Source organism: Spea bombifrons, chromosome 5 (genome assembly GCF_027358695.1).
Source record: "Spea bombifrons isolate aSpeBom1 chromosome 5, aSpeBom1.2.pri, whole genome shotgun sequence".
Classification (NCBI taxonomy): Eukaryota; Metazoa; Chordata; class Amphibia; order Anura; family Pelobatidae; genus Spea; species Spea bombifrons.
Window position 1 is genome coordinate 95566753 of NC_071091.1, and position 21374 is coordinate 95588126.

General features: G+C 40.6%; 1 protein-coding gene across 1 annotated transcript; it reads left to right on the forward strand.

The window, feature by feature from the left end:
• The first annotated feature begins 2447 nt into the window (after positions 1–2447).
• MTDH (metadherin) lies at positions 2448–14782 on the forward strand. The gene is made up of 12 exons (XM_053467198.1): positions 2448–2902; positions 5053–5154; positions 6093–6177; positions 6482–6625; positions 7057–7254; positions 7362–7451; positions 7763–7861; positions 8227–8351; positions 8858–8977; positions 9383–9682; positions 11418–11568; positions 13242–14782. Exons 1-12 carry the CDS (start codon positions 2549–2551, stop codon positions 13310–13312), a joined length of 1839 nt encoding a protein of 612 aa, XP_053323173.1. The 5' UTR covers positions 2448–2548; the 3' UTR covers positions 13313–14782.
• Positions 14783–21374: the final 6592 nt, after the last annotated feature.

A 21374-nucleotide genomic window follows, 5' to 3' on the forward strand; every position in this document is an offset into this window, starting at 1 on the left:
AAGATTAACGTTTTGGAATGGCCCAGCCAGAGCCCAGACCTGAATCCAATTGAACATCTGTGGGGTGATCTGAAGAGGGCTGCACAAAGGAGATATCCTCACAATCTGGCAGAAAATCACTGACAAGGAGTCCCCGCGAGGTTGTGAGGTGAATTTTGTAGGTTAATGAATCTACCTCCTTTTTTCATCACACAAGCAGTCAATTCCCCCGCAGGAGGGGGTATGTGTTTTGAGTGTTATTATTTGAATTTTCAACAACTCAGAAGCATTTACAGTTTAGTCAACAGACCCAAATGTTTATCTTACTTCCTTACCTATACATTGTAAAAGTCCTGTCTGAACTAGGTTGTCCTAAATGTGGGACTGTGATGGTCCCTTTTAATGTATTGTTACTATAGTGATTACAATTCATTGTTTGTGTGTAACCATTACATTTCTTTATATAGCGCCAGCAGATTCCGTAGCACTATTACAATCATTGTGATAATTGTCACCCACAATAACAAACTTGTACAAAAGGAGAAGAGGGCCCTGCTCTTGTGAGCTTACAATCTAGTGGGTGGCTGAGCGGGAAATGAAACAGTAGGAGAGGACGGCTTGGATGTGGATAAGCTGATCGGGTCCGGATGATCTGTAGAAGTTTTTGATTGTTCAGATGGCTTGATTCTGATGATGGCTGACAGTGTTAGGAGGAAAGCTTGCACGTTTCTCAAAAAGGAGGGTTGTCAGAGAGCTTTTGAAAGTCACGTAAGAGGGAGAAAGTCTGACGGGGAAGGGAATTCCAGGGAAGGGGTACAGCACCGGGAAAATCCTGGATACAGGAGTGAGAAGAGGCAATGACAGTAAAAGAGAGATGCAGGTCATGAGAGGAATGAAGAGAGCGGTTAGGGGTGTATTTGGATAGGAGGGTAGAGATACAGTCGTTAAGGCTTTATAAACAAAGTACAATGACAAAAATAATAACCAACAACCACCGCCAGATTCAAAAGTAGGTTAAACTAAATCCAAATAAAAAAAAAACACACAAGTTTTTTGCCCTTTAATAATATTATAAAACATTAATGTTACCAAAATTGCTGGCTAGGCTAGGTAATCTTTTGCTGGCCAACAACCAGGTCAACTGCCTGGTATTTTCCAATTTAGGACTAGTGTGTATGGCTAAACACATGTGATGTAGTCGCTGCCAGCCACCTCCAGCAATGGCCCGGCAGACACTGTGGACAGAGGTCTATTAGTGCATGGAAAACGCTCCCAAAATACAATTTTGGGCACCTGAAATGTTGTATAGAATGGCTCAGTAGGTACAACAGAACCTTTAGCACCACATTTGTTTCCACCAGCCATGGCTATTATGAGGAGGATAACTTTTATACCTTCCAGAGAGCTTTTTCTGCACTATTTTTGTTGATGCGTGGCTTGTTTTTACCAGGTATTGAAACATTTAAACAATAAATGTCTTGCGTCAGTATGATGCACTCAATATGGTGTAGAGGATCCGGGTGCTCGAGGGCATTGTGAGAGGACGGGTTGGGGCTGCCCACTACCTACGCTTTAAGATGACAGTTGTCCTTTGTCTGGAGGATAGGACCATAAGAAACATTTCTTCTAGGTAGTAACTACAGGGCTCCTTAAATCAGTAGGTGACTCAAGTCCATAGGTTCAAACCCCTAATCCATGAGGGGAAAGACAAAGACTGGTACCAATTACCAACTGGAATAATATTATTATTAATAATAATAACAGTAATAATAAATACAATATAATTTACACACTTCCTTTTATTTTCGTATTTAGTATTCCAAACACAAACATTTCTGCAACTAGAACACGCTGAGCAGCACCACACTCTTAATACAAATCTCTTAACACTAGAGGGCTCCACGCCACCATGTGCTGGAATCCTAACATACGGGAAACACTGATTTTATTTTTACCAACCAGACGTCTATACAAGCACAGCCACGTCAGTTCAACACACCCTGGTGCTATACACATGCGCAGTTAAAATAAGAGGCAGCGTAAGCCATATTTGAAACTGGCACACAGGTCCTTTTATATACAGTAACACACGTATATGTCGCTGTGTCATTCACTAAAGGTAAGTTATTAAAGTAAGTTAAAACCATTGTTCACTTTCTGATGGCTTAACTATCCGCCGCTTTTCACTAGTGGCACTCAAAGTGTTAAACAAAACCCAGTCGGATTGCGCTATGACGCAACATCCCAGTGCCCGCCCAGACACACGGGAAAGCCACATCTCCGTAACTTGTAGCAATTCCACGTCAGCAACTGCCCGTAAGCACGTGACCCGCCCTGTTCCCTCCCCTTACTGGCCAAGATGGCTTCCCTTTGGCCGGAGGGATGACGTTGCGGCACTCAGATTGGGCGGAGCCGTGACGTATGTCGCTGCTCCCTAGCCCAGTCAACCCGTGCTTTTTCTTGCAGAGTCTATCTTCCACCGGGGCAGGAAGGGGAGCAGCTCCCGGTGGCGGTGTTTCCCCTCCCCACTCTTTCTATCCTCTTTCTATTTTCAGGTACAGAGTCAGGGATGGCGTCTGGCTGGCAGGAGGTGGCTTCCCAGCAGGCCGAAGAGGTGTCTGTACGTCTCAGGCAGCTACTCATCAAGGGTCTCGGCCTCCTCCACTCTGAGCTGGGCCTAGACCTGGGCCTACAGCCTCAGCGTTACCCTTCATGGGTCTTCTTGGCTGTCCCTGCCTCTTTAGGCCTGCTGCTGCTCTTGCTGCTTCTCTGGGCTACTAGCCGTGGCTCCTCCGAGAAGAAACGAACACAGGAGGAGAGGGAACCCGTGCTCGCTGAGCCTAAGGTCCCCGTGCCTGCTAAGAATGGCAAGGGGGAGGAACCGAAGAAAAAGAACAAGAAGAAGCCGTCGGAGAAGGCCAAGGTGAGGGAGCCGAATGATAATGGAGGTCCTGTCACAGTGTGGGGGTGCAGGCCCAGAAAACTTTCGGTGCAGTTAGAAAGGGCAGAATGTTACGTAATCCCTTCCATTCCTACCCCAACATAGTGACCTATTCACTGAAGGGAGACTTGTGTCTCAGCTCCTTGATGTCTCGATACATTATGAAGGGCCAAGCCTCAGTGAGCGTTTGCTGGAAGCCCTGTACAATGTATAGTTAAATTGGTTACATTTCTTCAGCATCTGACTTACACATTTTACAGGGCTAGCTAAGCCATTTGCTGGAGAAACTTGCCATGGTTGGCCTTTGGCTTAAACCAAAATCTAACAGTGAATAAACCACATAGTTCGTGAATGCCGGTGTTTTGCGTGTTATGACACGTGGATGCTGACATGTCAGATTTTGCTTGAAGACGAACCCTGAGCTCTGGCCTCCCGGTGACCCGCTTCCATGAGGTGGCCGCATCCATACCCGCCTATACTTGTAGGTGACCTTGTGCCAGTAGATTGCATCTGTGTGTTCATGATGTGCCCTTTGAATCAACGCCCTAAATTCCTGCCTCTGCTAAAATCTGTGATCATCTTTTCCCGTTATTTCTATCAATCAGGAGCGCAAACAGCATAAAGAACTTTAATGTTGCGGAGGCGTCTGTGAAAGTGATTACTTGTATATTTTCATATCGCGTTAATTTCAACGTGAAGGGACTGCTTACTGTTTCATGCAACCTTCTGAGAAAATATGTACTCTTCCCTGCTGTATAAAACAATAAATAATACTATTAAAATACTTTATAATTACCGTAACAACTAAGCCACTTGCCTTTTAGGAGAAGCTGCAGAGCTCCATTTGCATCATTTTTGGTAAGCTCTTCAAATAAAATCAGCGGGAGCGCTAACTGAGCATGCTCACCGGAGCTCTCCTGAGTATTCTGCACAGCTGCAGGGCAAGCAGGAGCGATCTTCAGCAAAAATGATATTTAACCCCTTAATGACAAAGCCCGTACATGTACGGGCTCAAAATGCATTGTTTTCAATGGGGTTAGGGACCGCCCATTGTCCTTAAGGGGTTAAAGAAGGCGTGCATCTGTATTAATGTGATGCCCTCAGTGTCCTTTATAAGTAGATTATTTAAATGTATTAATTTAGTTTGGGTGCCTTTTGCGTATTGATGCAATACATAAGTAACCCATTGACTGCCCTATTTGCCCATGAGGCCTCTGTTCTGCAAACGACATACTGTCTTCCCCACACCTTTACAAACACATCATAGGTTTGGGTACAGAACACTTCCATGTTACATATTCAGATTATCTATGCGTTGATCATCTGAATAATTTATCCCCAAAAACCCAAAGGGATAGATGTGTGTGTGTGTGTGTGGGTTCTACTGATCATTTTGTTAGGTATATACCTGAGAAAACGGGATAATGTGTAACTAGTCATTTTACTTGAGTACACTCTAGTGTCGTTGCACTTTCCAGCTTGGTATCTTCTGACATTAGTTTGTGGTATTTGAGTTGAACACGAATCTCGTGCAACGCTTTTGTTACAATAAACGAAAACATAAATATGCTTAAACATTAATGTATCATGCACAAAAGGCTGAGCTGGCCCTGGATATCGCATAGCAAAATCTGTGCGATTTGTGACAGGAGGTTGTGACCCACGTGTCTGCGCTTCTTCCTTTTTCAGTCTGGCTGTATTATGAGCTGAGAGCGATCACTGTTTTTCCTTCAATTCAGCATTTCGCCTTCATTACCGTAATGCCTGTATATATAAATATATATAGCGACTGTTGCTATGCATTGTAAATGTGCATTTTTTTTTTCTTTATGTAAATATTTATAAGAACATGATTTTATTTTTCATGTGCAAAAAAAAAACTGGTAATAGTGTGCTTCTTTTAGTTTTTAGTTGATGAGCTGAAATTGACAATTAAATGTTACATTTTGTAGTAGTTATATATATTTATGTATATCTTTCTCATACAGCCAGGTATCCTGTAAAATTTTTACATCCAAGTATGCATGTTTTTAATAGACTTAAAAAATGTTAGTATTCTAGTTAAATTTCTTTTGTACGTGCGCTGCTCTGATTGTGAATGTCCTTATGTGGCTTCATTTTTTTTGTTCCAGCCAAATGGCAGACCCGTGGAACTCATAGAAGAAGAAGTAATAACCGCGGTGAAAAAGGACACCGTAAAGCAGCCACTGGACGCGGACAAAAAGAACGAGAAGGTAAACGGAAATAAGGAGTCTTCCGTAAATAGCATTTTTTTTCTGTGCAAATATTTTCCTTCTTGCCACCTGAGAAGCAAATATACTTTGTGGATTCCACAAGGTATTTGCAAGATTCTTAATTGATTTGCATTTACACTACTTAATCAGTTTCATCATCTCTTGTGCCTCATATCATTCTGATGATCGTATTAATCAAATGTTGACTCATTTAAAGAGCGCTGAAAAATTGCTAATGATTTGCTCTCACAGTGCATCTGCTGCAAGCGTGTTTAGAGACAGTCCTATCGATGCATTAGTTTATACCTACAGACTTCATGGCAGGCAGCCTCATTAAATATTATTTCTTAACGTATTGGAATCCATTTAACTGCGTGGAAATAAGTGCAGACATTCTTTTAGGTTGTGACTTTTGGCTCATGTAATGTCTCCCCGCGCAGTTTCTGCCGCACCCAGGAGGTTTTATCAGAAAGTATACTTAAAAGTAGTCTTATGCTCTGTAGTACTTCCATTGAAGTTAGTAGAGTCTGAACGCAATGCTAAGAGCGATACTAGTAGCCGTCTGTCGCACGTATGCAAGACTGAAAGACTTCAGTATTCATTTGATGTGAAAATAGAGGTGGAGTGGTTCTTTAACATTGTTTGAGGCTCATTAGGATCTTGCCTTTCCTGTTTTATTACTGATTACATGGCCTTTATGGATTCTTCAATTGAGCTCACATTCTTCTTGTACTGTTGTACCCATGGAGCTGCTAAATTGTGCAGGGTCCCCCTTTCGCAGGCCAAGTGAAACCATGTGTATTTTTGTGTAACCCTTTGTAAAACACACAGCTCATATTTTAAGAAGCAAGTATTACCTACTTTTAGTGGTAGAATATAAAGAATGTAAATATAATTGGTGTGGACAAGCCTTTTGATGTAATGGTCTTGTTTTGCAGATAAAGAAGAATAAAAAGAAACTGAAATCTGATTCAAAACAAAGTCAAACATCTCCAAAGGTTGAAAAAAAGGAAGCTGAAGAAGGTAATATAAAAATGTTGAAAAAAATGCTTTTGTAACTGTCGTTTAGAATGTCAGATGAAAATTACTTATTTTGTTTTTGTGAATCAGATGTGGGTGCAATAAGTTCATAATGTTCCGCAACATTGTCGCAACCCTTTTGAATGGGCCATATCTGTCTTGTGGAAGACGATGCTGGCGGCTGTAAACACATTACACATCTGAAGCGCAATAGATATAAAAATGGACTCATCTCAAATCGGTTTTCACAGAATGTTGACTTTTGAATTTCGGTCCCCGTTTTATAACATCGTTTCTTTTACATCAGGGAACTGGGAAACAAAAATCAGTAACAGAGAGAAACGTCAACAGCGCAAACGTGACAAAGAAGCAGACACTGATGCTACATCATCAGTCACTGAACCCATCTTGTCTGTCTCGTCCCAGCTTGTAGGCATCCGCAAGACAAAAGGTATTTCATTTAAATTGAAGGAGCTGTTCCCCTTAGACCAAACATTATTTGCGCGCTTGTAACCTATTTATGCTTCTGAATAAAAATATTTTCTACATGATTAACCCCTTAAGGACAATGGGCGGTCCCTAAACCCCATGAAAACAATGCATTTTGAGCCCGTACATGTATGGGCTTTGTCATTAAGGGGTTAAAGAAGTTCCCTGGAGAAGTTTTTCTTTGATGTAAATACAGTGCTTTATACAAAAAAAGTAGTTTAATATTAAATTAACTTTTTTTTTAATGTCCTTTTATAGGCTTCATTCATCTTGAGTTAATCTTTTGTGTCTTTCCCTGCTCAAGCACCACAATTTAAATTTTTTATCACAAGGCTAATCCCATTTCTTCATTTAAAAATCTTTTTAAAAACGTATTTCTGCTTGCTTTAAAAGGGCAGAGTGAGGTTTCTGCTCTGAATGGCAGCAGCTGGAATGAGAAGCCAGGAAAACCTTCCCCCAAACTTGGAGAAGAAAAGTGGGCATCTGGAAAGAAGAAAACCGAACCTTGCACCTGGAATCAGGATGCCGTTGATACTAATGGAAAGGAGTGGAGTGCACCATGGAGCGAGCCCCTTATTTTCCCAACCATAAGTAAGACTTATAAAAGCTTTTAACATGGTTTTGCTGTAGTCAGTACTTGACAACATATTGCTGATTATGATCCGTTTACTATTTATAATGGTGTCTTCTTTTCTCAGCTGCTTGGTCTGCTGTGGATGGACGGATTAATAAAACGGAACCGAGGCCTTCGGCTTTTTCCTCCATTAGAATAAGCAGCGTAGTGTCTGGTGAGTCGTATTGTTCTGTGAACAGCTGAACTGGTTTCTCCTATCTACTGTATGATACATATGCACATAAGAACACATCTCTGCAGTCTGTCATTGTTGTTCATGGCATATCTCCTGTCTATATGTCTGACTTGCGTTCTAAATCTCAACCAGACTTACAAAATTAATTTCAGACACGTGAAGCGGAAATCAATCTGTAACATTGACCACTTTTACTCAGAACCTTGGTCAAGTAAATGTGTAGCTGTTATGCAGACCTAACCAGTTCATTAAGTGCTTTGTGAATAAATGTAACCCTTTGTCCTTTAAAGCTGCCGCTACAGATCCAGTTGCTTCGCCTATAGTTAGTGACACCCAGTGGGATGCAACACCTGTTGAACCTTCCGCTGATGACGAATGGTCTGGCTTAAGTAAGTATAATGGACACAGTATATAGCTTGTGAGGATTGTTCGTTTTTTATTAGTTTTATTTTGTTGCTCTACCACCTACCCTGTTGATTGTAACACTTTTCTGTAGCACAATATTAGTCAAATTAGTTTATAATTGTATAATTATCCTTTTGCTTTCCGCCCCCCCTTCTGAGCCGGCAATATAGCCAGCAGAGGAAGTGTTTTCTGTGCCACTTTTACTACCTTTTGCTGTAATGCAGCCAGCAGCGTATTTGTTTTTACAGAATGGAAATGTTATGAATGTGTTAATATAAGGAATTTTTTTTTCTTTTTCACTTTGGTTTTGTTTTATAACGTGCATAAGTTGATCCTTTAATGTCCACAGATGGCTTAAGTTCAACTGATGCCGGTTCTGATTGGAATGCCCCATCTGAAGTGTGGGGAAACTATGCAGAAGAGAAGCAAGAAACTGCAGTTCAGCCTGAAGAGCCTGCAGCAGAAGCAGCAAAGGTACGTTTTCAAATTTAAAAACAGCTCATCACATATTACAGCAAGATGAATTGACATGACTCAAACATGTACAAGGGCTAAGCATGCTACAAGTGCTTTAGGATAGGCGTTGTTTATTTGCACTCTTTCACTAGACAATCCATGTTGCGGGTGAAATTGACCAGTTTAGGTGAGGGGTCTTTACTCTAACTTTCACCCCTCAGTCATTTGGAAGTGGGTATTGAGAGGCAGATATGTGGTTTTTGATTTTAGGCTGAAATGCCTATTTCATTTAAGGGGTGTCAGGCACTGCTGTTTTTTTATAGGCAGTCATGTCTTTTTGTACCTTGTTTGTAGGGGATATAGGTGAATGTTGTAGCTTTTACGTTTTTGTTATATTGGTGTGTGTGCGATCCTGTTTATTTTGTTTTCTTTTACGTTGTCTAAGATCTTCTACATGAATGAGTGATCCTTTAAGTTTAGAAATGCTTGTCTAGTATTTACAATTAATGTTTCACTACGACCAGGTTTCTGAGAATGAGAATGAAAAAGATGAAACTGCTGCTCAGAGTTCAGCTGCCAGCAAAACCAAGAAGAAGAAGAAAAAGAAGAAGAAGCAAGAAGAAGAGTCCGGAACCCCTGCACAGGTGGGGAAAGAGACCTAGCAGCTATCTGAGAATCCCTCTAATAGCACATATGTAGAGATCAGCAGCTGTCCCAGATTTCAGTCACCGCTGATACTATTGGACAGCTGCTTTACGGTGTGGGTAACCATGCGGAATCTATTTAAACCAGTTCAGTTACCCTTTCCAATAAACCAAATAGGATTGTTAGATCTGTATGAACCAGGAAGGGAACTGTATCGCAACAATATGAAATAGTAAACATTTTCTTCAGCCTTCCGCTGTATTGCATTTTAATGTTCTGACATTTTTCTTTGGGGCTTTCTCTTTAAATTTGAGGTAATGCAGTATATTCATGTTACTTCTCCCTGTTAACTTGACTCACGTGAAATATAGTATTTACTGATAACAATGTTGTCTTGTTTTTAGGATGCCGAAGGTATTGATGGTGAAATAGCGGATATTCCAAAAGAAATTCCAGCTCAAGTTCCAGCTCAGCCAAACAAAGCTGTTCCCCCAGTGGTTGAAAAGGCTGCTGAGCCAAAAAAGGCTACTGAGCCGAAGAAGGCTAGCGAACCAAAAAAGGTTACTGAGCCGAAGAAAGCTAGTGAACCGAAAAAGGTTACTGAGCCGAAGAAAGCTGGTGAACCGAAAAAGGTTACTGAGCCGAAGAAAGCTAGTGAACCGAAAAAGGCTACTGAAGTGAAGAAGACCGGCGAGCTGAAAAAGGTATGAAGCGTTTGTGGAGGCCACAACTGTGTAAACACTTGCAGGCATATTCTCTTCTATGGACATCTATAGCACTAGAACTTCAGATTACTTCCCAGTGAATGTTTAGCTTTCTTTACTTAAACACAGTCCAAAAAATACTCCTTTCAGCAGACTACTGCGGACAGTAATTCAAGTCACCACCTCTTCTATTTTTTCTGTCCCCAGGAAAATGTTCCATTGTCTCACAATGAAGCGTATTTCGGTTACCCCCCCCCCCCCATAGTAGTAGGAAAAACAGGTTGCCTGCAAATGAGGTGCAGACAAGTATAGAACAGACATTTTATCTCACAGATTATGCAGTATGAAGGGTTTTCCCTTACAATAAGTTGGGCTTGCATAATAGGTGATATATTAGAAAACATTTTACTATGTTAACTAATTATGAAGGGCCCACCACTCATCACAGGAGACATTATCCAGTGTTGGCCACTCATATTGCACAAGCGGGTTAAAAATGTAAATGTTTCATAACTTGGTTATTGAATTAACCCCATTGTGGAATATAATTGCAAAATAACACAAAGTATATTTAAGTGAACTTTACATACAAATTACAAATAAAATGCTCCTACCTTAATTATTCTGAAAGTGTTAACAGTAGTGCTGTGATAGATGGAATGCAGATGGGACATTAAGTTAAACATTTGCAAGTATACCCTAGTATAAAGATGCACTTGTGGTGGTATTCGGAAACAGATCTGTCGCTTTCGCAGACTCTACACAATACAGTTCTGTACATTAAACCTATTTGGTGTCTACAGACTGGAGGGAAAGCAATATACACCGATCAGCCATAACATTATAACTGCCGAGAGGTGACGTGAATAACACTGATAGTTCCAGGTATCATGGCGCCCGTCAGTGGGTGGAATATATTAGGCAGCAAGTGAACATTTTGTCCTCAAGGTTGATGTTTTGGAAGCAGGAAAAATTGGCAGCGTACGGGTCTGAGCAACTTTGACAAGGGTTAGACAACGGTGTCGGAGCATCTCCAAAACTGCAGCTCTTCCTCGTCTGTGGTGGTCGGTACCAAAAAAGTGGTGAACCGGCAACAGGGTCATGGGTGGCAAAGGCTGGTCCGTGTGGTCAAATCCAACAGATGTGCTACTGTAGCTCATATTGCTGAAAAAAATATTGCTGGTTCTAATAGGAGTCAGAACACACAGTGCATTGCAGTTTGTAGCCACAGACCATTCAGGGTGCCCATGCTGACCCAGTCCACTGCCGAAAGTGCCTACAATGGGCACATGAGCATAAGAACTGGACCACGGAACAATGGAAGAAGATGGCCTGTCTGATGAATCACGTTTTCTTTTTACATCTTGTGGATGGCTGGATGCGTCGCTGACGTGAAGAACACATGACATCAGGATGCATCCATGGGCCCCACCTCACAACTTACAGGACTTGGATCTGTTGCTAACATCTTGGTACTGGATACCACAGGAGGTCTAGTAAAGTCCATGCCATGACCGGTCAGGGTTGTTTTGGAGGCAAAAGGGGGACCTACGCAATATTAGGCAGGTGGTCATAATGTGATGGCTAATTGGTAGCGTACCGTACTATAACATGACTGCATCCAGTTTCCTTTTCCTGTCTACTCATGATTTCTCCCCATTGCTCTATTAAGTTGCTTTTGTTGAAAGGTGTGTTTTTATTAACCTGCTTATTAACATTATTGTCCCATGTACAGCCTGAAGAGGAGGCTCGCGCACTTCCTGTACCTGCAGAGCCTCAGATATCTGTAATAACCATTTCAGAAAAGAGTCCTCCAAAGGTACAGCAGTCGCAGGAGAAAACCCCTTCCATCGCTAAGCAGAACATTGTGCCTCCTCCTTCACAAGGTCTGTGCTTTCATCTGAATTTAATGTTACATTCAGTAGTGATCAGCAGGTATACAGTCATAGTTCATTAGCTGTGTACATAACACTCCCTTTTATTGGTTGTGGTAGCCTTTGTTAGATGTAGTTTGCGAAGGGAGAGAACTTCAAGATAGAAGATTGAGTTGATAATGCTTACTTCTAAAGTGTGCTGGTTTTCCAGCACTGTCTGGCTTTTGTCTGCCATGGGCCGGTTGGGGAGATCTTTTTATCTGCCCTGACTGTCCCAGAGAGCTGCTGGTACTGTAGGAACATGGCCGTTGCGCAGCGAAGCGTCCAAAAATGTCCAACCTCATCCGCTCATAGCTGTGAGCCTGACTACTTCGCTCTCTGACCTCCCCTCTAACCAAACGCCTGCATGAAATACCCCATACTTTTGATGGCTCCTGGAAAATATAAATCGCATTTATTTTAAAATGTATTAAACCTAAAAGAATGGAATTAATAGGCTGTTTTAAATGTATTCTTTTTTTATTGTTGATCAACTCTAGTGATCAACAGTTATTCGGTTACTTGAAGCTGCTGAGATGGATAGATAAAGCCTGACCAGTTTTCAGTAGTGACATAACACTTGCCAGGAGTAGGGATATATACTTTTGCTATGGTTATGTAAACAGATAAATGCAGGTTTCTCTGTTTCATTTTTTTTTTTGGACAAATTAACATCATAAGGACGCAGGCGTTTTACTCTTGAGGACACGCATTTCAGTGTTTTTGCTGTCCCACGTACATAATTTGTCATATTTTTGGGATGTTATTGGGGTCTAAATGTATGGATTTTCTGGGCCCTTGTCTTATTTGAGGCAGTGTGGTGGTTCTAAAACTTTCTGAAAACGAGACAACCCAGCGTATTTATCTAGGATCATATGGGCGTGTTTAATGCATCTTTTTTCACAACGTCCCACGTGCGTGGGAATGGAGTGATCGTGGAAAATTACATCTTAATCTGCAAATAATTAACATGGGGATAATTGTTATCAAGGTTGTGGTTCCGATGGTTTTTGTTGGGCAGGGACCTGCCACCCACCTAATCATAACCGTGACTAACCCTAACTAGCCAATAAAAATTCAATTCATTTCATAAGGTTCCCCACATACTATGTGTAGGTAAACCAAACGTGCATATTTCCTATGAATCATTAACAAATTAACTTTCCCCACTAATGAAAGGTAAGGAACTGCATTGCAAAGGGGTTACAAAGGCCACCATTAAAGAAGAATGCATGTCTAAGTGCTCATCCTAACATCACAAACAGCGTACCTGACCTGGAAGTCCTAGTCCTGTTACTAGAAAACACAAATGTCCACCAGTATACGTATGTGCCACCGGTATGGCACCCTTTTTTGAACTCCCAGTGCCATGCATTTAAAAGGCTACAATTCCCATCACCCTTATTGTGGCAGGCAGTGATGGGAGTTTTTTTTTTTTAATGGCAGTTTTTCAACCTGTCATCGCAAGAAGATGCCCATGCATTGGCGGGATCAGAGCTCACAATTGTTAAAAACAAAACAAAAAAATCCAATTGACTAATTACTGCCTTGTGTATGTAATTAATAATACATTATGTCTTGTTTATAAAATACTCTAAATGTTCTCTGGATTATTGTTTCTAATGAAAACAAAATGACTGTTTCAGGTAAACCTGAAGAGAACTGGGAATCTGCAAAACAAGTGAAAAAGAAGAAAAAAGCCAGAAGGGAAACGTGATTCAGACACTCTTGGAGATTATGCTGTTTATGCAATAATTTGTGAACATGTACAGCATTTTATATAAATTGTCAATTTTTAAAACTGATATCAACATGACCTTGATGTAGGGACAGGAGAATGAAGAACATACATTTATGGCCAACATGCAAACAGTACTGGAACCATTTTGAACGCTCCTGTCTTTGGCCAACCTGGAACATCGTAATTTGATAATTAAAAGAAGCTTAATTCCTGGTTTTTACAAAACTGTGACCTGTTTACATTCAAATTGTGCCCTAATTTGTCTCTCGAATAGTGCAGCACTCTGCGAAGATTTGTTGAAATACCGGTTCTGCCCCCCCCGACATGGAAAGTCACTTTTTCTAACCTTTTATATGTTTGTGGTCATGTATGCAATATCTGTGCCGCCCCTATAGCAACAGCACACATCCAAATCAAACCTTAATCTCTGTAAGGAACATTAAATGTCTTAATTCATTGAGTAATCCGTCTTGGCTACCCACCCAAATTTTATGTCCCCTCTTATATTTTTATGTGAACATTTTAAGGTGTGACGTGTTCTTAAGTCTTCTCATTATCTGCTATCTGGCTCCCAATACATACATTTTACCACAACACGGCTGATCGCTGTTTTGTAACAAACTGATTTCAGGACTATGTATCTGTTTTGTTTTTTTGTTCAACATTTCCCACAATGGAATAGTTAGACAGATGTGGCGGCGCCAGACAGCTTTAATTGACTTTGTCAAGACTTCCAACAATCAGGATTCTTTTTACTGCCTTAACCTGTAATTTGTGGGCAATTTGTGTAATTTCACGATAACATTTTGTGTTTTATAGTAAAATGATTGCAGCTGTAGTGCAAAGGGTTAATTCCAGCTTCTACTGTGTGTGTGGGGGACTATCAACGCGTACTGGCACTATAATTGCGTTTTATTAAACATGCAGTTAACTTTGTATCCTTTGTTCTCGGTAAGTCCAATTGTAAATAGCCTTACCTAATGTGCATTTGACATACTATACTATGACATCACTCTGGAAATCGTGTAAAGAAAAAAGCCATGTCAAAGTTTAATGTCTTCGGTATCGGCCGCTAAAGCACGTTATACTGTGTTCACAGTTGTCGGTGACGGTACTGATCAGCAGTTATGTTTTCTTTTTTTTCTTTTTTCTTTTTATATGTAAATGTAGTTGCTGGATACTTTAGACATGAAAGACGTCTCAGCACCTCTTGAGGCCCCTCTGGTTGTAGTAGTTCAAAAAAAAAAAAAAAAAAGAGATAAAGCATTGACATTTTTGGAAGAAACCCAGTTTGATTTTTTTGTTTATTTTTGTAATGTACTAATTTCTACATAGGATTATGGAGAAAAGGTTTCAGGAACATGGCAATTTTACATGTTCAGATTTTTTTTGTTTTGTTTAATTCAGTGCTAAGTTGATTTTGTTTAAATAAATCTTGCAAATTCAGTATGTGTTAGTGCAGTTTGTTTGAAGAAGACAGCTGCTCCAAGGATTCAACAAAGTGTGATGTTACTGACATTCTGAGACTGTGGTTATGGCCGCTCACCAATGCCAAAGCGTAGCCAAGAACTCGAATATACAAGACGGATGAGCTACTCTTCCAAAATAATTCATGTCCTTCACCGTGTGTGATTATGTAATACATACATACATACATACACATACACACACACACACACACACACACACACACACACTATAAAGAGATTTAACAAGTTGCAGGAGCGAAGTTTACATAAATGGTAGCAAAATGTTACAAGAGATCGTAGCCTAAAACTAGAGGCTCAGAAACTTAGGTGTAACGTGAGGAAGTTTTGCGTTCCTGAGAGGGTGATACCTAAGTGGAACAGCCCCCCATCAGAAGTGGTAGAGGCTAATACAGCGAGGGAATTTAAATATACATGGTATAGGCATGAAGCAATCCCGAATCTAAGACAAGACCAAAGACCGATTGAACTTAAAAATGGGCAGACTAGACGGACCAAAATGTTCATATCTAACGTCAAATTCTATGTTTCTATATCCTTTCATATGCCCATGTCAGAAGTAAAAAGTTATTTGCTGCATCGTATTTTTTAGTGCAGGGGTTATGTAAGGCTATTTCTAATCACTCAGAAAAGATCCCAGTTTAATGAGATTACAATCTAACACATTCAATTATTAGATTATTGAAAATACAGACACGGCTGCTGCTCGTGAGGCTCGATAACTATTCACTTCCATCTGAACCGTTTCATGAAGTTTACGGGCTTGTGGATTTTAAAGGGCACTTGCGCAATCTTCTCGAGCATTACGTAACAGGTGCCCCTGTTACTGAGGTCTCTGGTACTTTTGAAGCAGCCATTTATTTGTTTTCTGCCCTTTTTCCATACATTGTGTATTGTGTTGTCTTTTATATACGTTATACTTTTCATCCCAATGTTGTATTGGAAGATGCACAATGAAAATGCTTCTGGTAATAGGCTACTAAAGCTGATTTCATGCTCCATGTTTTTACATACGCCATACACATGGAGTTTGTTTTGAACATAAGCAGAAGAGATGCGTGCCCAAGGGTTGGATGGTTGTTACGGCCAGGGCAAAAAAAGGACATTTAGTATTTTCTGCCCTGTTCTGTGTTTTGAGCACAAAAGCTCACCTGTCAATTTCAAAATAAGCCATTATATGAAAAGTAAGAGGGATGATATATCTATAGTTAAGACGGACCTATGTATGAAAGACAGTTTTCTTGTAAGCAATAAACATTGGACTAACAAATGGAATGAAGCCTAGAAAGGTAGACATAGAAAGTCAGTTTTTTCACCCCAATGTCATTTAACATTCTAATTTTGAAACCTGCATCAGTAAGCCGTAGGGGAATTATAACAGTCACAGTTCCATAGCTAAAAAAGGTACCGAAGTCATGCATTAGTAAATGAGTCGGTGTTTCCTAGTTCTGGTGCAAAACCATCTTGTCTGGATGATAGAACAAAGAGTTGAAGTGTAAGCTTGTGAGCAAGACTCACTTTATCTAAATTCCAAGATTTTTGTGGCAAGATACTAGGGATTTTTTTGTCCCTAATCATCGAACAGGGATTACAGCGATAACACTAATGAGAAAAGGCAAACGTTTGGGAGAGTAAAGTATGATGCGTTCATGAGAATGGGAACAAGTCTCTTCTAGACTATGGTGTGAAGACTCTGTCCCAGAGGCCCTGTTATGGTTCACGGCTACATGTTTCTGCGGCAGTCCTCCATTCATGTAAATACCAAAAACATTCCGCCCAGACATCCCCTGCTCCCAGTTTGACTCCTCCGGCAGATCCAGACTCCATCGCTTTCAGCCTGTCCTGTGATTACAGAAACCTAGTTTGCGCTCCTCTGTTTTTCACAGCTCAATGTATTGGGTGCTTATCAACAAGGCTTATGGTTAGCGTGAGTGCAATTATTCCAAACCATTTATCTAACCGTGTCTCCTCAACAAATTTTCCTTTTCCTCTTTCACCGTCAAGGCAGAACCTGCACTCCTTCTCCCCTTGTGTCCCCACCTTTTCCACAGGTGTTATTTTCCATGAATATCCTGCTGTAATCCCTTCCCACGTCTGCTGGACGTGGTTCAGATGGCTGACCCATTGTAGTATTATTGCTCTCACCAGGTATGTACCAAAATTCAAGCCGTGACTTGGCTTTGAAAGTTCCTTTTTGCATGGAGGGCATTTCTGTTGCATCTTCGTTAGCTTTGGTTGCAGGTTAATCAGCGCACACTCGGAAATAACTTGCAGCCGTAGGTTACAACTACTTTTAACAAAAAAAGGGTTCTGAGTACGACAACCAGATTGTGAAACCCGGTGAGTGTTAATAGCAGGCCGGACCCTGCCACACCTGCAGCGCATCATCTGATATTTAGCCACTCAAAAAAATACATGGATAGGATTGATAATGCAATGCAGGCCATAAATAGACTATGCTCGCTAATCAGAGGCAGATCACCCTAGGGCATGGGCTGAAAGGGGCCCTGGCAGTGTGCCCTGTGTGCCTGTAGGAGTACAGAGCTGGGGGTATCAGAGGACGTTCATACACTATGGATACCTCTATAACACCTCCATTTAACTTTTTTTGCTGAGTAGTGAGTGCGAGAAGACGCACAGACCTTACGCATCAAGGGTGAGGTCATCCTCCTGTTACTTTTAAGGTATGTAAAAATACTATACTAATACTATATATATATATAATGGATCTAGGCATTCCTAGGAGCCATGCTTCTGTGTTGCAAAAGCACATCTAGTGAGTGAGTCTTGATCTCCTGTGATCGCTTGTTAGTCTAGTCTTGGAAAACATAAGGGATCCAGGACAGGGCAGCTCTCCTTTCCCGTGTTAACTATGTTAAGATATGTATGGAAAGTGCACCCCGTTCCACAAATAAAATGCTGACCCCATGGATGTCTTTAATGACTCTGGATAAGGTATTAAACTGTGTGTAGGTAGAGGCACAGAAGGTTAGTTTTTTCCCCTGTGATTAATGAGTTAACCCCTGATCTAAGTAACGCAGCTGTTCCCAGTTAAATGAAGGCAGATGGGGGTTAAATGCAGTTCTGGGGAAATAGTCTCCCAGTCAGCAGATTCCTTTCAAAGGGAAAGGATTGGGGGTGGAAACCAAAGGGCCGTGCTATGCGCTTCGGTGTATAACGTACAGGTAAGGCTCCGGATTTCACAAAGAGTTTGATTTTTGTCCTATTTGTAAAGAGCGGGCATTTTGTTTGTTTTGTGGGCTTGTCAGTATCTGTCATATATATATGATATATTATTTTTATACAGTGCCTTTAAGCACAAAAAAGGCAGTTATACTAAACTTAAACTATATATAAAATGTACAATGCCTGTGGAAAGTTACATTTGTGTGAAGTATTCTCCAGGGCTTGGGGAAATTTCCACAGAGGCCGTTTTGTGTAGAAAATTTTCCATTTCTTCAAACTGTTTAAAAGTTAAAACCAAAATCTGCGGTCTTTGACTCATTTTATGACCGAGCCGGTGATTGAAGTGATCGTTTGTGCTTTTTGGTGTTTCTTTAAGGCTGCCACAATGCCTAATCTGAAAAAGAGCAGCGTGTGGCATCACTACACTGAACACGCAGAGGGGAGGAAGACTGTTGGCAAGTGTAAATACTGTGGTCAGACGTACGCCAACAATGCCACCAGGATGAAGAGGCACTTGGCCGCGCTATGCCAGAGGTGTCCGGAAAAAGTCCAACGTTCCTTCCAGAAAATGTTACAGAAAAATCATGAACCGGTACTTCGGAAATATCCCAGGCCCCATGTAAGTATATCAATGGAGTATAAATTATTTATTTATATATATATATATATATAATCCAATTCTGATTCACAGGGTGGGTTAAAGAAAACGTCCTGGGACACCGTAATAAAGCATAGTTATAGTTATAAAGCATAGTTATAAACCACTTTATATGCTCCTTTGTCCTCAAAGGGTTAAATAGTATTTTTAAATACTAGGATGGCAACAATTTAGACTTTTCTATTTTTAGAATCTTAAAATCTGTGGAATACAACCGAATAATTAAACCTCTATATTTGGAAACCCAACCGATTTTTATTTTAAACCTTTATTTCTAATTGACCGTTGTTGGCCAATAAGTTGGTGTCTTATCCCTTCTTTATACTCATGGGCTTTTCTTCATGTGAAAACCTTTCATGACCATATGGGCAATCACCTGATTCTTCTGATCAACCACTGTGTAAGGGGGACGTCTCACAATTAGACCTTGCAGTATGCACTGTGCTGTGTACATTATTGTTAAGTTATTTTATTGTATGTGTAAGTTATGTTTTATTTGACTGCCCCCTGACATAACTGAATACAGTCGATGTCTGACATCTTCTTTAACGGTTCTCATTGATCATGATTCCTATCTTTATATATTTTAATAATAAAATGCTTGCTTACCAGAAAAAAATAATTATATTGTTGCAGGAAGTTGGTGATTCTGTCAAAACAGAAAATGTAATAAAAGAGGAGAATATAAATGATTCCGTTCCTCACCTAGGAGAAGACACTGCATGTGGATCTCTGCTACAGAACTTTAGTTCTCGTACGGGCTGTCCAATACCAAGAGTGTTGGTAGCTCGCCTTGTGGATCCGGCGTTAGAAGCAGATCGTGAAAAGAAGAGCGAAACATTAGCTATATCTACAAGTGACACACGTATTCCCGTAGATGATAATGAAGACCGAAAGGAGCATTACAAATTAATGGCCCACGCTCATGTGTTCCCAACCTCAACTCAACCTTGTCACAGTCCTGCACTTGAGCCACATAGTGAAGTCTCAACAACTATTCGGATGATAAATGAAGCGGAACATCTCACGCTAATGTCGGATGGATGGTCGGATCAACTTGAAAGTAATTTACTCAACATCAGATTTGCAACACCTGAGCCAATCTACTTGAAAACTATTATGAGCAAATCTTGCCACCATACGGGAGAATATATAGCCGGTTTACTGAGTGACGAGATGGAGACCGTTGATCCTTTCAGGGTGCAAGCTATTGTCACTACCCAGTCAAATAACATGACTACCGCATGGCTGATATTAAAGGCAAAGTATCCGCATTTAATCGTGTTTGGGTGCCTTGCGGTTGGGTTGAATAATCTCGCGAACGGTTTAGTACATCTGAATACTATAAAAACACTGTTTGCCGACTGCAGTGCGATTGTGAACGTGTTTAACCGCTTTCACATGATAGACTGTAAATTCATGGTGCAGAAAGAGGAGGAAGGGGCAGAAAGCACGATTATTCATGAGGCTACAAGGTGCCTAGAAAGTCTTCTGGTTGCCAAAAGCTGCTTGCAATATGCTGCCCTGGATATGAGTTTATCCAAGGTTATCCCGCTCAACATTTGTAAGCAGACGCTGGACGAGGATGTTTTTTGGGTTCAAGTGCAAGGAGTTTACAACGTGCTGCTTCCTCTGTCAGAAGCTATCTTGAAGGTAGAAGCAACTACACCGAACATCTCCAAGATCCCGCAGATATTCAGAAAATTAAATGAAACTCTCATGGAGAGTTTGCCTCTTTTACCGCTCTCAAGAACAGAAGAAGATATATTAAAGGAGAGGTTCAAACAGACATGTGAATTCTGCTGTCACCCAGTTCACCTGGCGGCAGACCTGTTGGATCCCAGACACTACCAAGCCAATTTATCAGAGGAGGAATTTAGCATTGCTTTTGATGCTGTTATGGATATAGCAAGAAATGTTCCAGAAACCGACGAAATAAGTGTGGCCACGGACCTTGCCGAGTACCGGGCAAGAGATAAGCTTTGGAGCAGAGATATCATTTGGAGAACGGCAAAGTTCATGTCTCCGCTCACGTGGTGGAAAGGATACTTTAAATCCCGTCAGCTCTCTAAGATTGCTGTCAGGATTCTAAGTATTCCGTCTACAGCCAAGTCCAATGAATGCAACGAATGACTATGCCAGCTTTCTGCCTATAAATGTTCCGAAAATGTAGGAAATTCCTTGGTTTATTTAAACAAAAATACACCACGAAAGAGGTTTTGGTGTCTAAAAAATCTTTTGCTTTTCTAATTGTACCTTTGGTAAAGTAATAAGCTGAAGAGTGCCTTTACTCTGTTATGGTATGTACCTGTATATTGTTATAGTCCTTACTTACTTGTATTTTTCTTTGTATTGTACTGAAAACAAGTACACATGGAAAGGGGACTCTCAAAGAAAATATATATATTTGAGGGGTGAGGAGTAGGTAAGATGCAATTAAATGAGGACCGTGGTAGACGTGATGTGTGTTGCTAAAAGATCTTAGAGATCTGGTTGTAATGATAAACCTATAGTTTTTTTTTTTTTTTGGGGGGGGGGTTATTTTTGATAAACCTACATCTAATATGTAGCAGTTTAATTTCACTCTAACAAGACCATCAGATCAGAAGTGTTTTCTTCGATAGTCCATTAAAATACAACATACATACAAAAGGACGTAAGATCTGTATTGGTTCCCCCCCCCAATAAATTGTTTGAAACGTAACTC